The 18,821-nt window shown below is 38.0% G+C and overlaps 1 protein-coding gene across 2 annotated transcripts in view; it reads right to left on the bottom strand.

Annotated features, from left to right (window-relative positions):
* The window catches only part of PLXND1 (plexin D1), a 180,526-nt gene extending 161,950 nt beyond the window's left edge, over positions 1–18,576 (bottom strand). Inside the window, exon 1 of one of the 2 annotated variants that reach the window (XM_026678521.2) lies at positions 16,885–18,576. In XM_026678521.2, coding sequence (XP_026534306.2) covers positions 16,885–18,447 — 1,563 coding nt within the window. In that variant the 5' untranslated portion in view covers positions 18,448–18,576. The remainder of the gene's footprint in view (positions 1–16,884) is intronic. The other variant, XM_026678519.2, reaches the window with a different exon arrangement.
* Between the last annotated feature and the right edge of the window lie 245 nt (positions 18,577–18,821).

Genomic DNA, 18,821 nt, shown 5'->3' on the forward strand with positions numbered 1-18,821 from the left:
TGGATAAGGAGGGATAATTCCAAAATGCAGTAAAACCTGATGAGACACATGGGTGTTGGCTGACAATAACTGGTTGAATTGTTCCTTCTGCTACCTTTACCACATGATAGCTATTTTCTTTTGTAATTCAACTAGTATTGCTAACAAATTTAATATTTTGAACAAATGGACTACTCATGGTGGAAAGATAAATGATAAAGATCAAATATATTTGGACATGAGATGATGATGTTTTTGTGAGGCACCTTTTTCAGTTGTCAATCTCAAGCAGCTTTCCAGTTTCGTGAGGAGTGGAGGGAAATGAAATGAGTGGAAAGATGCCAAGAGTGTCATTGCAAAAGTCAAAATTGTCATGACAAAATACTACTAAGAGCTGATGTTTTGTATGCTATCCATGGTCAGACAGCTCTTGGATGACTATAATAAATTTAAATACCGTAAATAAATAAATGTGTAACCTACAGTGGTAACAGAGTGGCAATTTATATAAATTTATATTTGTAGAATTATTTTCTAATAAATCTCACTTCCTAAGCTTTAACATAAAAGTAGACAAGATGAATGGCAAGGTAAGGAGTCATTTTTAATTTGGGGAGGGAGATGTGGAGCACAGTTGCCAGATTGATAATGTTTAGAGAATAGGACCATATCCTACATATAAATGAACTAGACATGTCTTATTTTTTCCTTTTGTGGAGTTTGTAATGAGTACAGTGAGTGCATGTTTTCTGTCTTAAGCTGGCAGGGCTAACAAAAATTGAATAGGGGATCAAAAATGAGGAATTATATTTAGCCATTATTAAATAAATCAATTGGCATTCCTCAAAACTCTTCACAAAATCAAAAACATTATACTCATTGTATGTTTTGAACCATAATTTTATAGCCTGAAAAAAAATTCATAAGGGACAAATGTTACATTTATAATTCTTTTCCAAAAATTTAGAACATTCAAATCAGTCAAAAGCAATACAGAAATATTTTACCATACTGCTGTATTTAAATTAAAATATCTTATTATTAAGATGTCTATTAAGTATTTCAAATTAAGGTCCTCTGTTTCAATATATATGAGGACCTATATTGTTGGTGTCAATAGGCTGACTCTGTAAAACGCTAACAGACGGCTGTAAAGCACAGTGAAGCAGTATATAAATGCTATTGCTTTTCTTTTTTTAATCTCAGGGCCAACACAGTTTTTAAAAATAAATAATTCAAGGATTCCTGATCAGGATTTTCATTATCACTTTTTTCAGGCCTGATTTCTGTGGCTTTTGTTCCTCATAAAGAAGCAAATAAGAGAGAAATATGTTCATATGATGTTCAGTATTGCTTCATCAGGGGCAATTTATGCTGTTTATTTTAAAAATCAAGTGACTCTTTTTCTTTTTTAGCAGCAGTTGAGCAAGGATAAACAATTTCTAAGTTAGAATAATATTGAGCATCTTTGCATTCACACTTGTCAGCGTAAAATAGCACTTAATGTACCTGACAGATTCTAGTAAATAAAAGGTATAGATTCTAGTAAATGAGGGCTATGATATTATGATACAATAAATGTGGTACATTAGGTACTCTAGAATTTTTGAGAGACCTTCCTTTGTAATACAGAAGGTTCCTTCTTAAAAAATAAAGGAGGAATTGCAGATGGCTAAGAAGCCAATTGAAGTGTCAAATCAGGGCCCAGAATAGATATAACCATCGAGTCTATGATCTGAACCTTGATCTAGACTCCTTGGCATAACCTCTAAATACATAAGAATTATGGCTTGTGAGGAGGTAAAGAAAGGAATGAGAGGCAAGGAAATGCACCCTAGGAATAATGAAGGTAGCATATTCTAAATCATTATTTTATAAATCTGTATTTCTTAAACAGAAAACATTAATCATGGTTACTCAAAAGGAAATACCACATATTTTGATGGGTGTTACTTCCCAGTAAATATGTTGGGATTTATTATAGTAATTTTTAATTTGAATTAAGATTAAAAACAGACGTGAAGTTAAATTTTGATTTTCTGGATTAATATAAACAAATTATTCAAAATAACATATTCGTTTAAAACTTGATCCAAATGAAAGGACTGATTATATTTTCATAGTAAATTCCTTGTCATATTCCCATGTGGATTCAACTTTTACTTTGTTAACAATTTCTCGGTTTAACACCCAACTCAAATTTATTCATAACATAGCGACATTTACAGTCATTTGTAGCATTCCATGGTCATGTGACTTTTTTGTGATGGTTTTGCTGATGGTTTAATGACTGCAGAGTTTATATTATGATAGCCATGTTCACTTAATCACCACAACAAAAAAGATCATAAAATCAAGTCAATCATGTGATTGATCCAATTCTCAACCATCCTGGCATACAACCATAATGGGCAACTCCATTACAGTCATATGTTGAGGACTGCCTATATACCATGATTGTCCAATCTTTTGGCTTGCCTGGGCTGCATTGATTGCAGAGGAAGAGCATATAAAATATATAATATAGTTAATGTTTATAATCACACAATAATGTTAAAAGTTTACCAACTAACATTACTAGCTGTCCAGGGCTGTGGGCCACAAGTTGCTGATGCCTGCTATATACAAAACCATATTATGAGTTACTTTAGCAGGTCAATCAGGCTTCTGATTTTTATTAATTTGAAATTAGTCCCTTTCATGAGTCATTGATATTTATCTTTGAACTGACATGCCTAAAATTGGACTATTAGTTGGGTCTAATCATTCCTTTATTGTTAAATGCAAAGTACCAATGTGTAAATTATCTATGCATTCCTTCTACTTTGCTAAAATAACTCCCTTGTGCATAATTCAGTATCTAAAGAATACTAGAATTAATTACTTAATTATTTGATTTTGTCAAAACTCTTATCTGACAACTCAACTGAACCTAATAACACTTATATATAGAATACATTGATTTAAGGTTCAGTGAGTGTCAAGACCGGATGGTGGCCAGAGTCAGAATGTGTATATTCAGTATGTTAAATGTCGCAGTAATAGCTTCATGCAGAAACAATTCGTCCATTGAACTAATTTTAAACAAAGTTTCAAGCAGTTACATTCTGTAAAGATAAAGAAAGCTGCAAACAAATGAAAAATGGTACTTCAATTGGAAAGCAGACTTTTAATTTTAATACCACAAGTGCTATTACATTTCTTTTCTTGGCATAATTTTGTAGTAATCAAAGTCAAAACCAGCATATTTCATGCAAAAAAAGCACATGCTGCAAAAAAAAATTTTTTTTATTTTTTTTAAAAGAAGTCCGAAACAAAAACAACTTTTCAATTTATTGGGTTCTACTAGAAGCCCTAAGTTAAACATGAATAAATTAAATCAGCAGTTCCGAAACATTCTGATCTCATGACCCCTTTCACATTCTTAAAAATGATTGAGGATTCCAAAGAACTTGATTTATGTGGGTTATATTTATCAATATATACTGAATTAGAAATTAAAACTGAGAAATTTTAAAATATATTTATTTGGCTTTGCAGACTTCCCTGAAAGAGTCTTGGGGACTTCCAGGGATCAGGAGACTTCCAGTTTGAGAAGCACTGCATTAAATTAGAGCAAACAAAAGGAGTAGCATTTTCTATCCTGGCACTGTAAGTTCTTCAACACAAAATTTTCAAAGAATTTCACAAATTGAATTGTTTAATCAGAACATGAAAAAGCAGCATTTTTAAAGCCCCAATTATAAATTTCAAATCTCTTCTCAAAAAATACCCCACTCCCTAGAATCTATACTATGATCTGATATTATTTGCATGGATTACTGATTTTGTACTTTGCTCAAAGTCAGCACAGCTATCAAAACCCAGCATTACAGCTTTAAAATTAATTCTTATACTGAGTAGACCTTTTTGTTTCCAATAAGAAAAGACAAGGAAAACAAAGAAGATCACTATACAACAATTGGGTCGCTTGCCTCCTGCACAATTATTATTATTTTATTATTATTTATTAATTTTTTTATGCCCCCATCTTCCATACAAAGTAACTCTGGTCAGCATATCCGAAGAATTATTTGAAACAAAATAAAACAATATCTTTCATAAATTCCTTAGGGACAAATCACACTAATTATAAAATAATTTATGTTCAGCTTGGTGAATTTTATAAAAATTATATTTTACACATGTGTCAGAGATTTTTTTTTTTTTTTAAATGTATATATGTAAATCTTTCAGGATTTCCCACTGTGTCAAGAACATGACCAAAATGACTTCATCCATTCTTGATAGATGTTAGGGTCTGAACCAAGGCCAAGATTGTGCAGTTCTTAAAAGAGGAAATTTTGACAAAAATGTGACAAGGTTCTGCTCCATGGTAATTGCAATTAGAAGTCAATGGGCTTAATCATGCCCAAAGCCTGGATTGGCTAGTTACTTTTACAGTGCTAAAATGACAATTGAATTATATTATTTGGATGCATACATTGGCTATAACTTGTTTGTTTCCATGTGTTTTAAATCATTTTATTACTATGTATACATTTTTAAAAATATTGATCTTTCACTGCAAATAAATAAATGGATTTCTCCAGAACTTTCTGATGTATAGTCAGGAGTAATGGTTGCATCTGTAATATCTCAAGGAATCTGTATTACTGATATGATAAAATTTGAAAAGGTCTCTAAACCAGATAAATTAATTATGCAATGGTAAAAAAGACTAAGGAGAAAATAGTTGTTATACTTCTTTAAATAATTCATAAGACATTTGTAAAACAAAGACCTGCCAGTTTCATACTTTGAAACTTTTATCATTGTAACTTTGAAGATGCAAAGATCCTCTTCAGTTAATAAGTTAGTGCCCAATATCCCTGTTAAATTTTGATGTTATAATTTTAAAAGAAAAAAAGAAAAGGTTTCAAGGTTTCTGGTTAATATAATAGCCTTTTATGCTGATACACATGAATCTATAATGTTAGCTTCAATGGATATAGAAAAAGCTTTTGATATGGTTTAAATCATGTCTTTGGTTCAAAGGTTGCACAAATTAAGATTTCTTATATAATTTATTTCATGTATTATAATTTAGTATCTTAATCCTTTTCCTCATGTAAGGAAATTATTAATGGCGTTATTTCATTAGTAATTAAAATGAAACAGAATTCATCAAGGATGTTCTTTATCTCATGTAATTTTTAATGTAATATTGGAAGTCCTAGCATGTCTACCAAGACAAAAATCATAAAATTAAAGGAATTTGTTTATCGGAATTTGAATATATGTCATTATATATTTCAAGAGTATTTTTAATGATTATCAATAAGCTTCATTTCAGTTTGTATAAACAGTACAGCTGCATGGTAAATATTCTGACAAATTAATAAGTTGGTGGGTGTTAAATATCTCAATGAATTTTGCATCAAGACATATTTTGAGAGGAATGCATATGTTGCTTCTACTTAAATAATTTAAACAGACTGATACGTTAATAGTTAATTTTTTTTGAAGGAGCAAAATACTCAATTGTTTTCTGTTAAAATTATGCATTTCTCATGTTGGTGGTTTTAACTTGTTGTCCAATGTTGGCTGATATTGGTTTGATGATTATAATGTTATCCATTTGGCTGTATCCGACTCTTGGTGATTCTATGGGCCAGATCTCTCCACATCTTCTAATCTTGCACTATTTCTTTGAGTTTTTCTAGCGTCAGTTTTGATGGTATCCAGCCACTGGTGTCAGCTTTGATGGTGTCCAGCCACTGTGTTCTTTGATGGCCTAGTTACTGCTAACTCTTCCAAACATAATTGCTTTGAATTCCCACATGTGACATGGCCAAAATAAGTCAAATGCAGTTTTGTGATCTTGTCTTCTAGTGACATGTCTGGTGTTATGTGCTCCAGTACTAGATTGTAAGTCACCTTTGCTGTCCAAGGAATATGCATGAGCCTTTTCCAGTTCAAGCAAATCCATCTTCCTGTCTTGCTTTTTTTAAGGTCCAACTTTCACAACCATAGGCAGGGAACACAATATAGTAAACTAACCTGTATTTGGTAGCCAGGCTGATGTACTTACTTTTTCATATTCGGCTCATGTTCATCATTACCGTATGACACAGTGCAATCCAATTTCTGTGCTGAATTCACCGCTTTGAGCTATCTGCGATCCTAGGAAAGTGAATTTTTCCACACATTCTATCTCTTGATCAGTTTCTATTTTGATGTTTCCCTTCTTTGCAGTGGCTATGAGCTTGATCTTTCTGATGTTCAAAAAGAGACCAAAATTCTAACTTTCTTCTTTGATTTTCTTGATCATATGTTCAGGCCTTCTTTGGTTTCTGAGAGGAGGTTTATATCATCAACATTTTGAAAATTGTTGATGTTACTTCCACCAATCTTTACTCCATTTTTTAATTCTTCAAGTTCTAGATTTCTCATGATCATTTTGGCATACAGGTTGAATAAGAAAGGGGAGAGAATGCAACCATGATGCATTCTTTTCTCTGTCTTAAACCAACCAGTGTCTCCATATGGTGTTCACACAGTGGCTTCCTGATTTGTGTACAGTGCTTATACCAACTTGACCAGATGTGCTGTACCCCCAGGTCTTGTAGGGCTCCCCATAGCTTTTCATGCTCAACCTAATTGAATACTTACTTGTAGCCAATGAAGCACATGTAAATGGTCTTTTAATTTTCACCAGATTTTTCCATGCTCCAGTGCAGATTTGCAAGATGGTCACGAATGCTATGATATTTTCGGAAGCCAGCTTGGATGTCTAGTAATTCCTTTTTGATAGTTGGTACTAGACATTGTATAATTTTAAGCAGAACCTTGTTGATGTGCAGGATGAGACCAATTGTGCAATAATTGAAGCAATCTTTGGAGTCATTCTTTTTTAAGCAATTTTTTGACAATTTTTAGCAGATATTAGTTTAATTTTACTGGGAAACAAAATATTTACATGTGATTTTTCTTCTCATCACAAAACAACTCTTTGGAGTAAGAGTTATTTTAAAATGGTTGGTAATATTAATTATGGCTCATAATTAATCAACTGTTAAGGGAACCATTTTAAAACCATTTTAAAACTTTGTAATAGTCCCGATGCGCAGCCCGTTCCTGCATTCCAAGCACCCAGGCCGAGCTGCAGCTGTCCCTCTCTCACCAGCGCTGTCTCCAATAACAGCGGCAGCAGCGGCGGGAACCGTGGAAGTTACGGAGGCAGCTCCCCCACTTGAGAAGCGGCTGAAATGCTTCCACGGTTCCCGCCGCTGCTGCCACTGTTATTGGAGACGGCGCTGGTGTCAGCTGCAGCTAGACCTGGGCGCTTGGAATGCAGGAACGGGCTGCGCACTGGGACTTTTGCAAACTTGCAGAGCCCGAGGCTGGAGCACCAAGGATAGCAGCAGCAGAGATGCTCGCTCGTCTCTTCTCATGCCCACCCAGCCACTCGGGATTAAACCAAAATGCAGCGCACAGCGCTCCCAGATACCTCAAAATCTTTTTTTTCCTGTTGTTACAGGGACAGGGGGAAAGCGGGAGTGACTCAGACGCTGTTGTTGGAGATGGCGCTGGCGAGAGAGGCACCAGCACCGGTGGGAACCATGGAAGCTACGGAGACCTGAGAAGCAGCTGAAACGCTGCCAGATATCCACGCCGACGCTGCCCGCCTGCTGACCCGGGTAAGGGAGGGATAAGGGAGCCCTCCATGCTCCACCATGATTGGCTGTTAGGAGCGGCTGATGGTGAGGCGTAGCTGCCCGCAGGGCACTCCTAATGGCAAGTTCCCCCCGCCTTCCCCCCCCCAATTTCACATGTTTTAAACTAGGCCTAAATTTGGGGGGAGGGGCTTAATTTCATTTTATGCCTAGAAAACATGCTGGGTCTTCTTATTGGGGGTGGCGTATTGTTAGAGAAACACGGTAGGAGTTGAAAACAGCACATATTCAGTATTAAAAAAAACTGTAACAGAGAATTGTTTGTGTATATGTGTCTTTGAATCAGTATTGGCTTCTAGTGGCTGCCTGGGCAAGTCTTTGCAGTTTTCTTGGCAAGGTTTTTCCGAAGTGATTTGTCATTCCCTCCTTCCTAGGACTGAGAGAGAATGACTGGCCCAAGGTCACGCAACTGGCTTTATGCCTAAGGCAGGAATCAGCACGTACAATCTTCCAGTTTTAACTGTTGTCTTAACCACATGGAACCAAACTGGTTCTAATACATAACTGGAGTGCAGTATGCTATATTGCTCAACCAGTGGAATCAGACTTTAAAGAATGTTCAATATGCTTGTATGACCTAAAATGTTTAGTAAAGCTAAAACCAAACCTCTTTAGGATCTATCAGACCTGAAATGATTTTTTAAAAATGGCTCTCATCATTCCGCACTGGAGATGTAATAGATTTGAAGGAACTTTGAGATGTACAGTATGTTATGCTGTTTTTACTGCTTAAATATCATTGCAGTGGTGAACCATTTTCTTGGAAGGCAGTGAACAGCTAAATATTTGAACGTTTTGTTAAACTCTATCACAGAAATCTGGAATTTTTAAACTCTAGATATAGAAACCTTGTAAAAGACATGATAAAAATAATTGCTAATCAAAAGGTACCATATCCCATTTAGTTTTTTACCTGTTGTAGCAGAAGCCTATTATGCTAACCTTATAGAATATCTATTAATATAATTCTGGTAGGCGCAAAATACAATATGAGATGTTATATTGGTAAAACAATATTAACTGATATGACAACTAGCCGAGATACATCATTCTGTTTTTACATTTGATTTTATGAGTGTTGTTTTCAAAGACATCGAAGTAACTTCTATTGCCTACCAACACACATGGAAATATAACCCATTAATATCCATGCAATCTATTTTTAAATTAGTCACTTCAGAAAGTAGTTTTAAGGCTACAAATTTTACTAGAAGACGTGGTCTATATATTTAATAACATCACAGAAAGCCTACAACACTTACATAAATATAGCAATTTGGGGGCTTGTATTTTCATAGGGCTTTTTCTATATATAAACTACAAACGTTTCCACTGTTAAAAATATCAGTTGTAGAAAACTGCTAGTTTCATTAATGAAATAACACAGAAGACTGACTTTATCCTTTTCCTCCTTCAGCTAAAAAAATGATCCTTCAAAGCTGTGCTTCCAGACTCCAGGGAAAGGATAGAGAGACCTGCATTGTTTTTCTTACAAATGGAGAAAAGTAGTTTGAGAGAGACTAGTAAAAAGTGACTTCAAAAACTAAGAGTCTCTTCGGCCGGTAAAAATTACATCCCCCAACAAACTGCTTTTGATTCTTTCAAAAAAACATCAAGGGGAACATTACATGTTCTAATATCACATAAGCAAAGCAAGTGTAGTATGATGACTCACTGAATTTCAGATCAAGAAGTCTGAATCAAGTATTTGCCATTAACTCAGTAAGTTAACTTAAACAAGCTGTTCTCTATAGATCTTTACCACCATCTCCAATTCAATGGAATTGCAGACTCTACTTTACATCATACGCACCAACCTGTGGCTTCTGGAAAAATTTCTGTTTGAACAAACCACACATAACCTTATCTGACTTTTGCACTGTTCTGACCAATATACTGATTAACAGTCTTACTGCTTTTAATGTAGCCTAATCTTTCTGGCTGATATAAGGATAAAAGAGAGGCAAAATATAAACTATTGTGCATGACTTCAAAGAGAAGCAAGGTACAAATACTACAGAAAATGAAAACTCCAAGAAACAATCTTTCACAAAATCTATAACTTTAGATATCCTAATTTCAGGTTTTTGATCAGATAATTTTCTCTTAAGAATATTGTATGTACATTCAGTAATACAGAATAATGTATCCTGATTTTAGCAATAATTTGATAAAGTACTCAATGATATTCTGAGCAATCTAATTAAATATGAGCTAGATGGAATAACAGTAAGTGGATGGTTTGGCCTCATATTCAAAGTCAGGTTATCAATGGTTCTTCATCAAACTAGAGTTATCTGCCAAGTAGGGTCCCATAAGATTCAGTTTTGGACTGCATAGATTGGCCATGAAAACACAATTTGTGGAAATGACAGGTGAATACAAATTGAATATGAACAAGCATTATAATATGGTTGAAAAAAAGACAAAATTTAAGGCCATATTAACAGATGTAACTATTCTATCCTATACTGTATTGGGCAGTCTGTACCAAGTATTATGTCCAGCTCTAATACCATATTTTAAGAAGAATTCAGAAAAATGAGAATATTTCAAACAGGACTTTGAGGATGATCAGGGGATTAGAACTAAGCTCTGTGAAGAGAGGTTGAAGAAGTAGAATATATTTAGCTTTCAGAAGAAAAGCCCAAAGGGGATATGATAGCATTCTTCAAGTAGCTAAAAGGAGGTCACTCAGAAGAAGATTTAAACCTATTTTGTCACCCCAGAGTACAAGAATAATTTTTTTAAAGTTACAGAAAGGGAGATTCAAACTGAAAGGAAGGGTTCTCAACCCCCCAAAAGTAAGAACTGTTAAATATTACTCAGAAAGGCAGTAGGATCCTCTTCACTTGATGTATTTGAGTAGAAGTTGGATAGCTAACTGTCGGAGATACTTTAAATTAATCCCAAAAGTGTGAAAAGGAGCCCTGGTGATACAGTCGCAGTGGTTAGAGTGCAGTACTGCAGGCTACTTCTGCTGACTACGGGCTGCCTGCAATTTGGCAGTTCAAATCTCACCAGGCTCAAGGTTGACTCAGCCTTTCATCCTTCCGAGGTGGGTAAAATGAGGGCACAAATTGTTGGGGGCAATATGCTGACTTTGTAAAACCACTTAGAGAGGGCTATAAAGCATTGTGAAGTGGTATATAAGTCTAACTGCTATTGTTATCACTAGTTAAACACTGTCTTCTAGCTATACCAGTTCCCAGTGTTTACAGGTTAAGTTTATGATTTGCTCTAGAATTTTTCCAGATACCTCACTTCATATTGATCGATATATGCATATATTGATATAGGACATTTGTGGGGTGGGGGGGGAGCCACACAAGCAGATTATAGACATATGATCTTCTTGATTCCAAAAACTCTTTGCTCTGACCTTTGCCTTCAATTCTACATGAGCATGTCCTAATGAAATATATTTAAAATGAAAGCACTGCTTATATATTAATATATCTATTACAGAAGTGACAACTATAGATTCATAATTAGAAATCAGACAACAAAAATGTAAACTTTCATTAAATCTTTGTCTTCACTTTCAGCTCATTTCAAAAGTTAAACTCTACAAACAATTGGATGTTTGGTTCTAGCAGTAAACAGTTCAACCACTTTAAAAACCAAATATCCACTTAAAAATTGTTACAGTAGGTTATATGATTGCAAAGAAGAGCAATATTTAATCTGTTCGGTCTTAAGGAACTAACTGATGCAACATTCTGTTATCAAAATGTTTTGATTCTGGCTGCTTAAAATCATGGATCCTATTAAAGTTGATCTATGAATTATTGCAACAAGGCCATAACATCAAAGCCACCATGCCAAATGTATTTTGGTAACACAGAAAACCTTTTTGATACTCTTAACAGGCACCAAGCGTTCTTGGTCTATCTTGGCTGTGAAATCAAGCAGATGTTTTAAGATCCCTGATAAATATGTGCTCTGCATCTTTCCCAGAAGGAAGAAAAATGCTCTGCATCTTTCCCAGAAGAGAAGAAAACAAAATAACCTTATTATGACTTGACTTTTAGCTTTTTAAAATGGGAATAGATACATGCAATTGTCATTACCATTTATGTAAGTTTGGTAACAAATTATAGTACTAGTAAACTTTCACCCCGAAAGCAATAAAACAAGGCAGCCTATGTCCCTTCTTTCTGAATTTTACACATCCACTGCTGTCCATTGCAGGAATGTGCAGGCTGAGGATGTGGAAAGGAAATATCTGTAAGGGAACACATGTTCCCAGAGCTGTCTTTCTTCAGCGTCTTTAGTGAAATAAGGACTAACCAAAAATGAGGAAGGGGGAGACATAACTCTGAGTCACAACTAGTTCCCTTGGGACAAAGAACATGGAGAAAAAGAGAGTCCTAATAAAAGGCAAGGAACAATTTTTTTTTGCAAGTATGTGCAAAAAATAACCCCCAATGCTGTATATTTTGCTCCATAATAAATTGAAAATAAGTTTATCTGAATTTCACACTATATCCAGGGTCACTGAATGTTGTATGAATATCAATTGGTAAGGAAAAGTTATGCATGCTACTATGTTTGTCCCATTTTTCTAAAAAAATACTCTGTTTATTGCATTAGGCAAAGTTACTAAATATTTACCATGTGCCCAAATATGAAGCAGATGTACGTTTTAGTCTCTGCTAATAAGGAAAGTACCGGAGAATGCTGTAGCTGTCCACATCATATTTACAGTATATGATACACATAGAAAGGGATCACAGGCTACTGCAGTATATTACAGGTAACCTTTGACTTACAACCACAATGGAGCCAACAATTTCTGTTGCTAAACGGGACAGCTGTTAAGTGAATTTAGCCCCATTTTACAACCTTTTGTGCCACAGTTGTTAAATGAATCACTGCTATTGTTAGGTTAGTAAGTTGTTAAGTGAATTTGGCTTCCCCATTGACTTTGCTTGTCAGAAGGTCACAAAAGGTGATCACGTGATCCTGGGAGACTGCAACCCCCATAAACATGAGTCAGTTGCCAAAGCGTCTGAATTTTGACCATGGGAATGCTGCAATGGTCATAAGTGTGAAAAATTGTCATAAGTCACTTTTTCAATGCCACTGTAAGTTCAAATGGTCACCAAATGAACTGTGGTACATCAAGGACTACCTGTACAGGTCAATTAACCTCCAGGTAAAATGATAGAAAACATTATGGTATTACAGAATCATAAACCAAGGACAGGATTACCAAATCTAGACCGCAAAAATCTTGGTGACCATTAGACCCACCTGAGGGCAGGTCAAGAAGCAGTGGGTGGAAACTGATCAAGGAGAGAAGCAACTTAGAACTAAGGAGAAATTTCCTGACAGTGAGAACAATTAACCAGTGGAACAACTTGCCTCCAGAAGTTGTGAATTCTTCAACACTGGAAGTTTTTAAGAAGAGATTGGATAACCCGAAATGCTATAGGGTTTCCTGCCTGAGCAGGGGGTTGGACTAGAAGACCTCAAGGTGCCTTCCAACTTTGTTATTTTATTCTATTCTATTCTATTCTATTCTATTCTATTCTACTCTACTCTACTCTACTCTACTCTACTCTATTCTATTCTATTGTCAACTAGACTTTTCTATCTCTCTTTCATACCAACTAGTGGTTCTCAACCCAGATCTAGTAGCTTTCTACTAAGACCAATTCTGCTAAATAGGAGCTAACGGGCAAATCCTATGTCATTAACCTTGTACACTTTTTAAAATTTGTCAACAAGTATACCAGCAGCATTATTCTAACAGATACTATATGCTCGAACTTTTCTGCCAAACCAAGTGCTGCTATAAGTATGGATAATTTACAGCTTAGATTGTGATCTTCTCCAGAAATTCTATCTTTTATAGCAGATGAAGGATAGGCCCATGAAAAGTGTTCATGGCCTCAGAATTAAGGGTGTCAGTTTCAAACTGTTTATTAAACCCTTTCCTCATACCGCATCATTTTACAGCAAGACATGTAAATAAATTCAGGATACATACTGCAGACATCTAATTTGATTTGTGTATGGATAATATTATTACTCAGCTGTATGCTGTGATGAAAAGCAAGCAAAACAGATCCCTCCCTTGTCAAAAGGGCATTGACATAACTAAGACTGCAGCAGAGAATTGTGCTGCTGTGCTTGATAGCTTACCAACCTTTGGCTGTGTCTTTGTGATGAGGAGGAATGTCCTAGAGAATGTTTATCTGCTATCTTTTCTGATCTTTTTGGTGTTTTATGTAAAACCCTAAAAGGGAACAGGGCTCTGATACCCCAAAATTTAGGTTCCTAATTGCCTCCCATAATACGTTCCCTAAACTGCCACAGTTTTTGCTCAGACAGCTACTGAAAAACATTCCAACTTTTTGGTCTGTATCATTAAACAAATACAGCAGCCTAAACCTTTTGGAGAAGTATGATGATTCTTTTGGCATTTCTCTCAAATCATTTATATATAGGTGTAGTTTTTAAATTCATCAGCTTAGCATAGATTTTAATTTATTTATGACCTTTGTTTAAACCAGTACTATTACCATTTGGCTGTTTGAAGCCCTGAAAAATCAGGTTAGGGATACATTATCATGGAAAATAATTGATGTGGTCACTAAGAGTTGACCACAGTTTGATGGCTCACAATCAAATCAGTCAATCACAACTTTCAAAAAGCCTTTAATAAACCCCACCATCAAAAGCTGCTGACAAAACTCTACATTAAGAGAACAGGTGTAGTCATCAATTGGTAACTTGCTAAGAACAATACAATTAAATGGACAAGTTCACCTTGAAGAGATATACAAGGTAGATTTTGGAAATTTTAAAAATATAAATGATAATTTAGGTAAATACAATAAGATAGTTATCTATGGAGATTCTCAGTCATCCAGGTCATGGTTGTCCCAAAAAGCACCACAATAAGGACAATTATACATTCAGGATGTAAAATGAAAAAGGATTGAATGAGTTCCACAATAGTCTCTCCTGGCTGAAGGAGTCTTAAAATTGCAAATATAATTCAATGTGCAAAGTGATTGTGTTGGTGCAGTAAACTTAACATTAATGGGGCCTGGTGTGCAGTGACTGGCAGCAACAATCATGGAATAATGGATAATAATGAATAAAATATCAATGAAAATTTCAATCCAAAGTAACTTCTGCAAAAGAAAGAAAATGAACTCCACAGAGAGAATTATAATTCTGCATATCTGTGGTGCCATTCTATAAATCTATGGCTGTAAAAATATATTGTGGAGCTAAAACATGTCCCTGTAAGGAAGAAATATTTGGAGATTTTTAACTGAGAGCAAAGGTGATTTGGGGGAAGATGCCAGATGAATATAAAATTATTCAATGCATAATTAGACTTTCTCTCTCTCTTTCATAATGTTAGTATTAAATGCCATTACAACTAAATGCAGAGCTATTTAGGACTGATAAATGGAAATACAACATTAAACAATGCAAAATTGTATTACAGTATTTGCTAGCATTAAATAAGGTAAGGGGTCACCAACTCAGTTGGCTTTAAAACAAAACTAGACAAAGTGCACGGAAGACAGTTTTGTAATCTTTATAGTTAAAGACTCAATAGCTGAATATTTGTCTGAATTACAGGCAGCAGCAAGCCTTAAATATCAGCAGTTGATAAGAAACAATGAGAACTAATACTAACAGGTCTAGCTATAAGCTTCCCAATCATAGTCTAATACTTTTACCAATACATGACCCTGGCTTTCATGAGCTAAATAAAACTTCCAAAATATTTGTAGTAAATATTTTCACAATCTAATATGCATTTTGTAAATACTTAACATGGCCTTAAGACAAAGATAAGAAACCCGTGGCTCTCCAAATGTTGCTAAATACAACTGCAGCATCCCCTCACCACTGACTGGGGGCACCTGTCATCAGTCATCAATATCAGTTGAGCAAAAACTTTCCAATATTTACATCACAGAATACTAGCATATAATCAGATACATTCTGGTAATTTACAAACAGGTTCTGAAAGCACCAGTCATCCTTCAAGCTTTGAAACTCGATATTTATTTATTTATTTACTTATTTATTTAATTTATATGCCACCCATCTCACTATGTGACTATGGCTAGCTTACTTTGAACATGGAGTTATCTCTCATATTCATTCTCTGAAAACTGTCCATAATAATGTCTTTAAAACATCACAGACAGTATTGTGCCAAGAACTTACCCAACCACTTAAAAAATACCTACTACTTAACAACCCTCCTTTTTTAGTCCAGTATTGCTTTCCATGACCAAAAATGAAAAGAAGGGAAAACATTTTTCCACACTAAGCACAATTCTATTGCGGTCCCAATCTTTTCTCTAAACTGCTTGCTCCAGATGGAAGGTGTTTCAATACTTTGATTGCTTTGGCTACCCTCTTCTGTATGTTTTTCAGTTCTGGTCTTATGATCAGGTAAGTCTTGAATATAGCTTTAGGAGCTAACCACAGAAGCTTTCTGAAATAACAAAGCATCTTGTGGCACCTCAAGGTCAAAGAAATTTATTAGTAAATAAACTTTTGTAGACTATGATTCAAAAAGTTCATGCAATAATAAACTTAACAGTTTATTCTTAGGTTATTGTTTTTTTTATCAAAGGCCACACAATTTTTCCTTTGGAAATTTTTCCCATAACTCATCCAAAGGGTAGCTTCCTAAAACTTGGTAGAGCTGATTCTCTGATTCTAAAACAGCAGTACTAGGCCAGAAACTTGCCTTGGAGGTTTAGTCTATCGTTACTCAACTTAGTGTCTTCTATATTTGTTCAGAATCTTCCAGTCTCCAAGAGTTCATCACTACTGGAGGATTTACCAAAATTTGGGAAACATTTCTTAGCCCTACTTTCAGATTCATCACAAATGGTTTATCCTTAGTACTACTTTCCAGAAAGTGCCTTGATTCTCATTAAGCCATGGTTTGTCTAATCTATTTATTTACGGACTAAACCACTGGGTTGGAACATACAAACCCACAGACCACAATTTATAAACCAGAACAACTTGTTCACTTAAGCAAAACCAATCAATTTACACTATTTAGCTTGATGCACACACCCAGCCAACTTAACATAAATGTCAGTTAGCAGCCACGCTGGTCCATTTGTCCCACACTACCTTTAGTGAGAAACAACCCCAGATCGCTGGCAGGATTTCCTGTCCTTACCTGGATTTTCCTCTTCTCGCAGGCAGGCCCGGTCCCTTGCACGACGCTGTCCAGCACAGTGACCAGGTCGGCGTCCGGCGCCACGAAACACGAGTTTCTGGCCACCCTGATAGCGTCCTCGATTTCCGCGAAGCGGAAGACGCAGAGCGCCGAGGGCTGCGGAGCCTGTCGACCGCCAAGCCCGGCACCCGGGGAGGCAGCTTTCTCAAACACCCCGAAGAGCAGCTCCTCCGGCTGGGGCGAGGGTGGACTGCCGGGACCCACCTGCAGGGCGGCGCGAGCGGGAAAGACGGAGACCAGCCTGTTGAAGAGATCCCCGGTGGAGACTCCCGGCGTGACCCCGCCGGCTCCGGGGTGGCTACATTGCAGCGCCATTTGAATGTAAGACTCGGTCAACTTTTTGGTCTCGCCGTTACCGCCGCCGCCGCCGCTGCTGCTATTGAGCGGGGTGGCCTCGGCCGGGTCCCCCAAGCAGATGCGAGCCAAGAGGCTGTGCGAGTGGCTCTCCTTTTCGCGCGCATTCGCCTCGCTGTTGAGGGCCAAGTAAGCATAGGAGGCCGAAGGACGGCCAAGCGGGGTGCCCTGAGGCAAAGGCGGGAAAGCGGCCGGTGTGCGGCCGGCTTTGGCAACCTGGGATCCCCGGGACGAATAGGGGGCCCTCGGTCCTGCCTGAGAACTCCGGCCTCCAGAGGCGCCCCCTTCCGGGCGAGAGGGCGTCGCGCCTTGGCTACCCCGGTGGAGGAAGGCGCGGACGAAGCTGAGCTTGTGCCGATCCTTGGCGCCCTGCTTGATCTTGAAGATGTTGTCGTCGGACGGGTTGATGTCGAAAGTGAAGAGCCGGGCTAGGTCCCCGCGGGCGTTGAGAGCCCGAATGGCGATCTCGGGCGTGTTCTCGAAACGGTGATCTTCCAGGCTGGCGTTGCGCGGGAAAAACGGGCTGCCTAAGCCGGTGTAAGTGGCGGCCACCAAGAGCCTCGTGTCTTGTCCGGATTGCTTGAGCACCAAGCCGACGGTGGAGGCGTTGGCGTGGTTGGCCGCCACGTTCAGCATGCTGGGGAAGACCGTGACCTGGTCGCCCCCTTCTCCTCCACCTGTCCGAGGTGGGAACGGGACGGCCACCACCGAGATGTTGTCCATGCTCCGCAGCTGGCAGAAGCCTTGGTAGACCGAGCCGCAGACCACCAGGATGCCTTGCTCCGGGTCCGGCTGCAACAGCTTATTGTAGTTGTCGGTCGGCTTCTTGGCGTGCTCGCAGGACGCCTGGGGCAGTTGGGGTGCGTGGCACAAGGGGTTGTCCTCCTTGGGGCCCACCTGCTCTTCCACCTCCAGAGTCAGGTTGGGAGCCGAGAGTTGATAAAGCCGGTTGACCGCCGCCAGGTAGATCCTGCCGCCCGACCCATCCAGGGCGAAGTTGTTAGTAGCGGTGGGCGAGACGAACTTGTGCTGCACCTTCAGCCCACGCCCGAGCACCGGGAGCACCAGGGAAACCACCAAGAGGTGGAAAACACGGCCGCGATCCGGTGACAGTACCTGGTTAGCGCCTCGCCGATCCCGCAGAACCATCCTGCCTCCTGGGCTGTCGCTCTGCACAGAGCATGAGGTTCCTTGGCTGTGCAATTGGGGAGGGGATATGGCAGCCGCAAAAGAGGAAAACCTGTTTCCTGCGGAGGATTTAATGCGCCTCGAACCCTGAGAGACGCCAACAGGAAAGTCCCGAGCCTTTTGTTGCAAGCTATCCACAGCCTTTTGCCTCCTTACCGGACCGGCGTCTCCAATGGGGTTAAAACTCAAACGTCTGAGAAAAGCTGCGCCCTCCCCTAAGTCTGACAGCTTCTCTCTCTCTCTCCTTCCCCCTCCCTGTAACTGTGGACAAGCTGCTCGCTCCGACTTCTGAGAGGTTCTTCTCTCCCTCTCTCTCTTTTTTTGCAGTATTCGTT

Source organism: Notechis scutatus, chromosome 2 (genome assembly GCF_049901735.1).
Source record: "Notechis scutatus isolate UNSWTSFEM ecotype Mainland chromosome 2, rNotScu1.2, whole genome shotgun sequence".
NCBI classification, from domain to species: Eukaryota; Metazoa; Chordata; class Lepidosauria; order Squamata; family Elapidae; genus Notechis; species Notechis scutatus.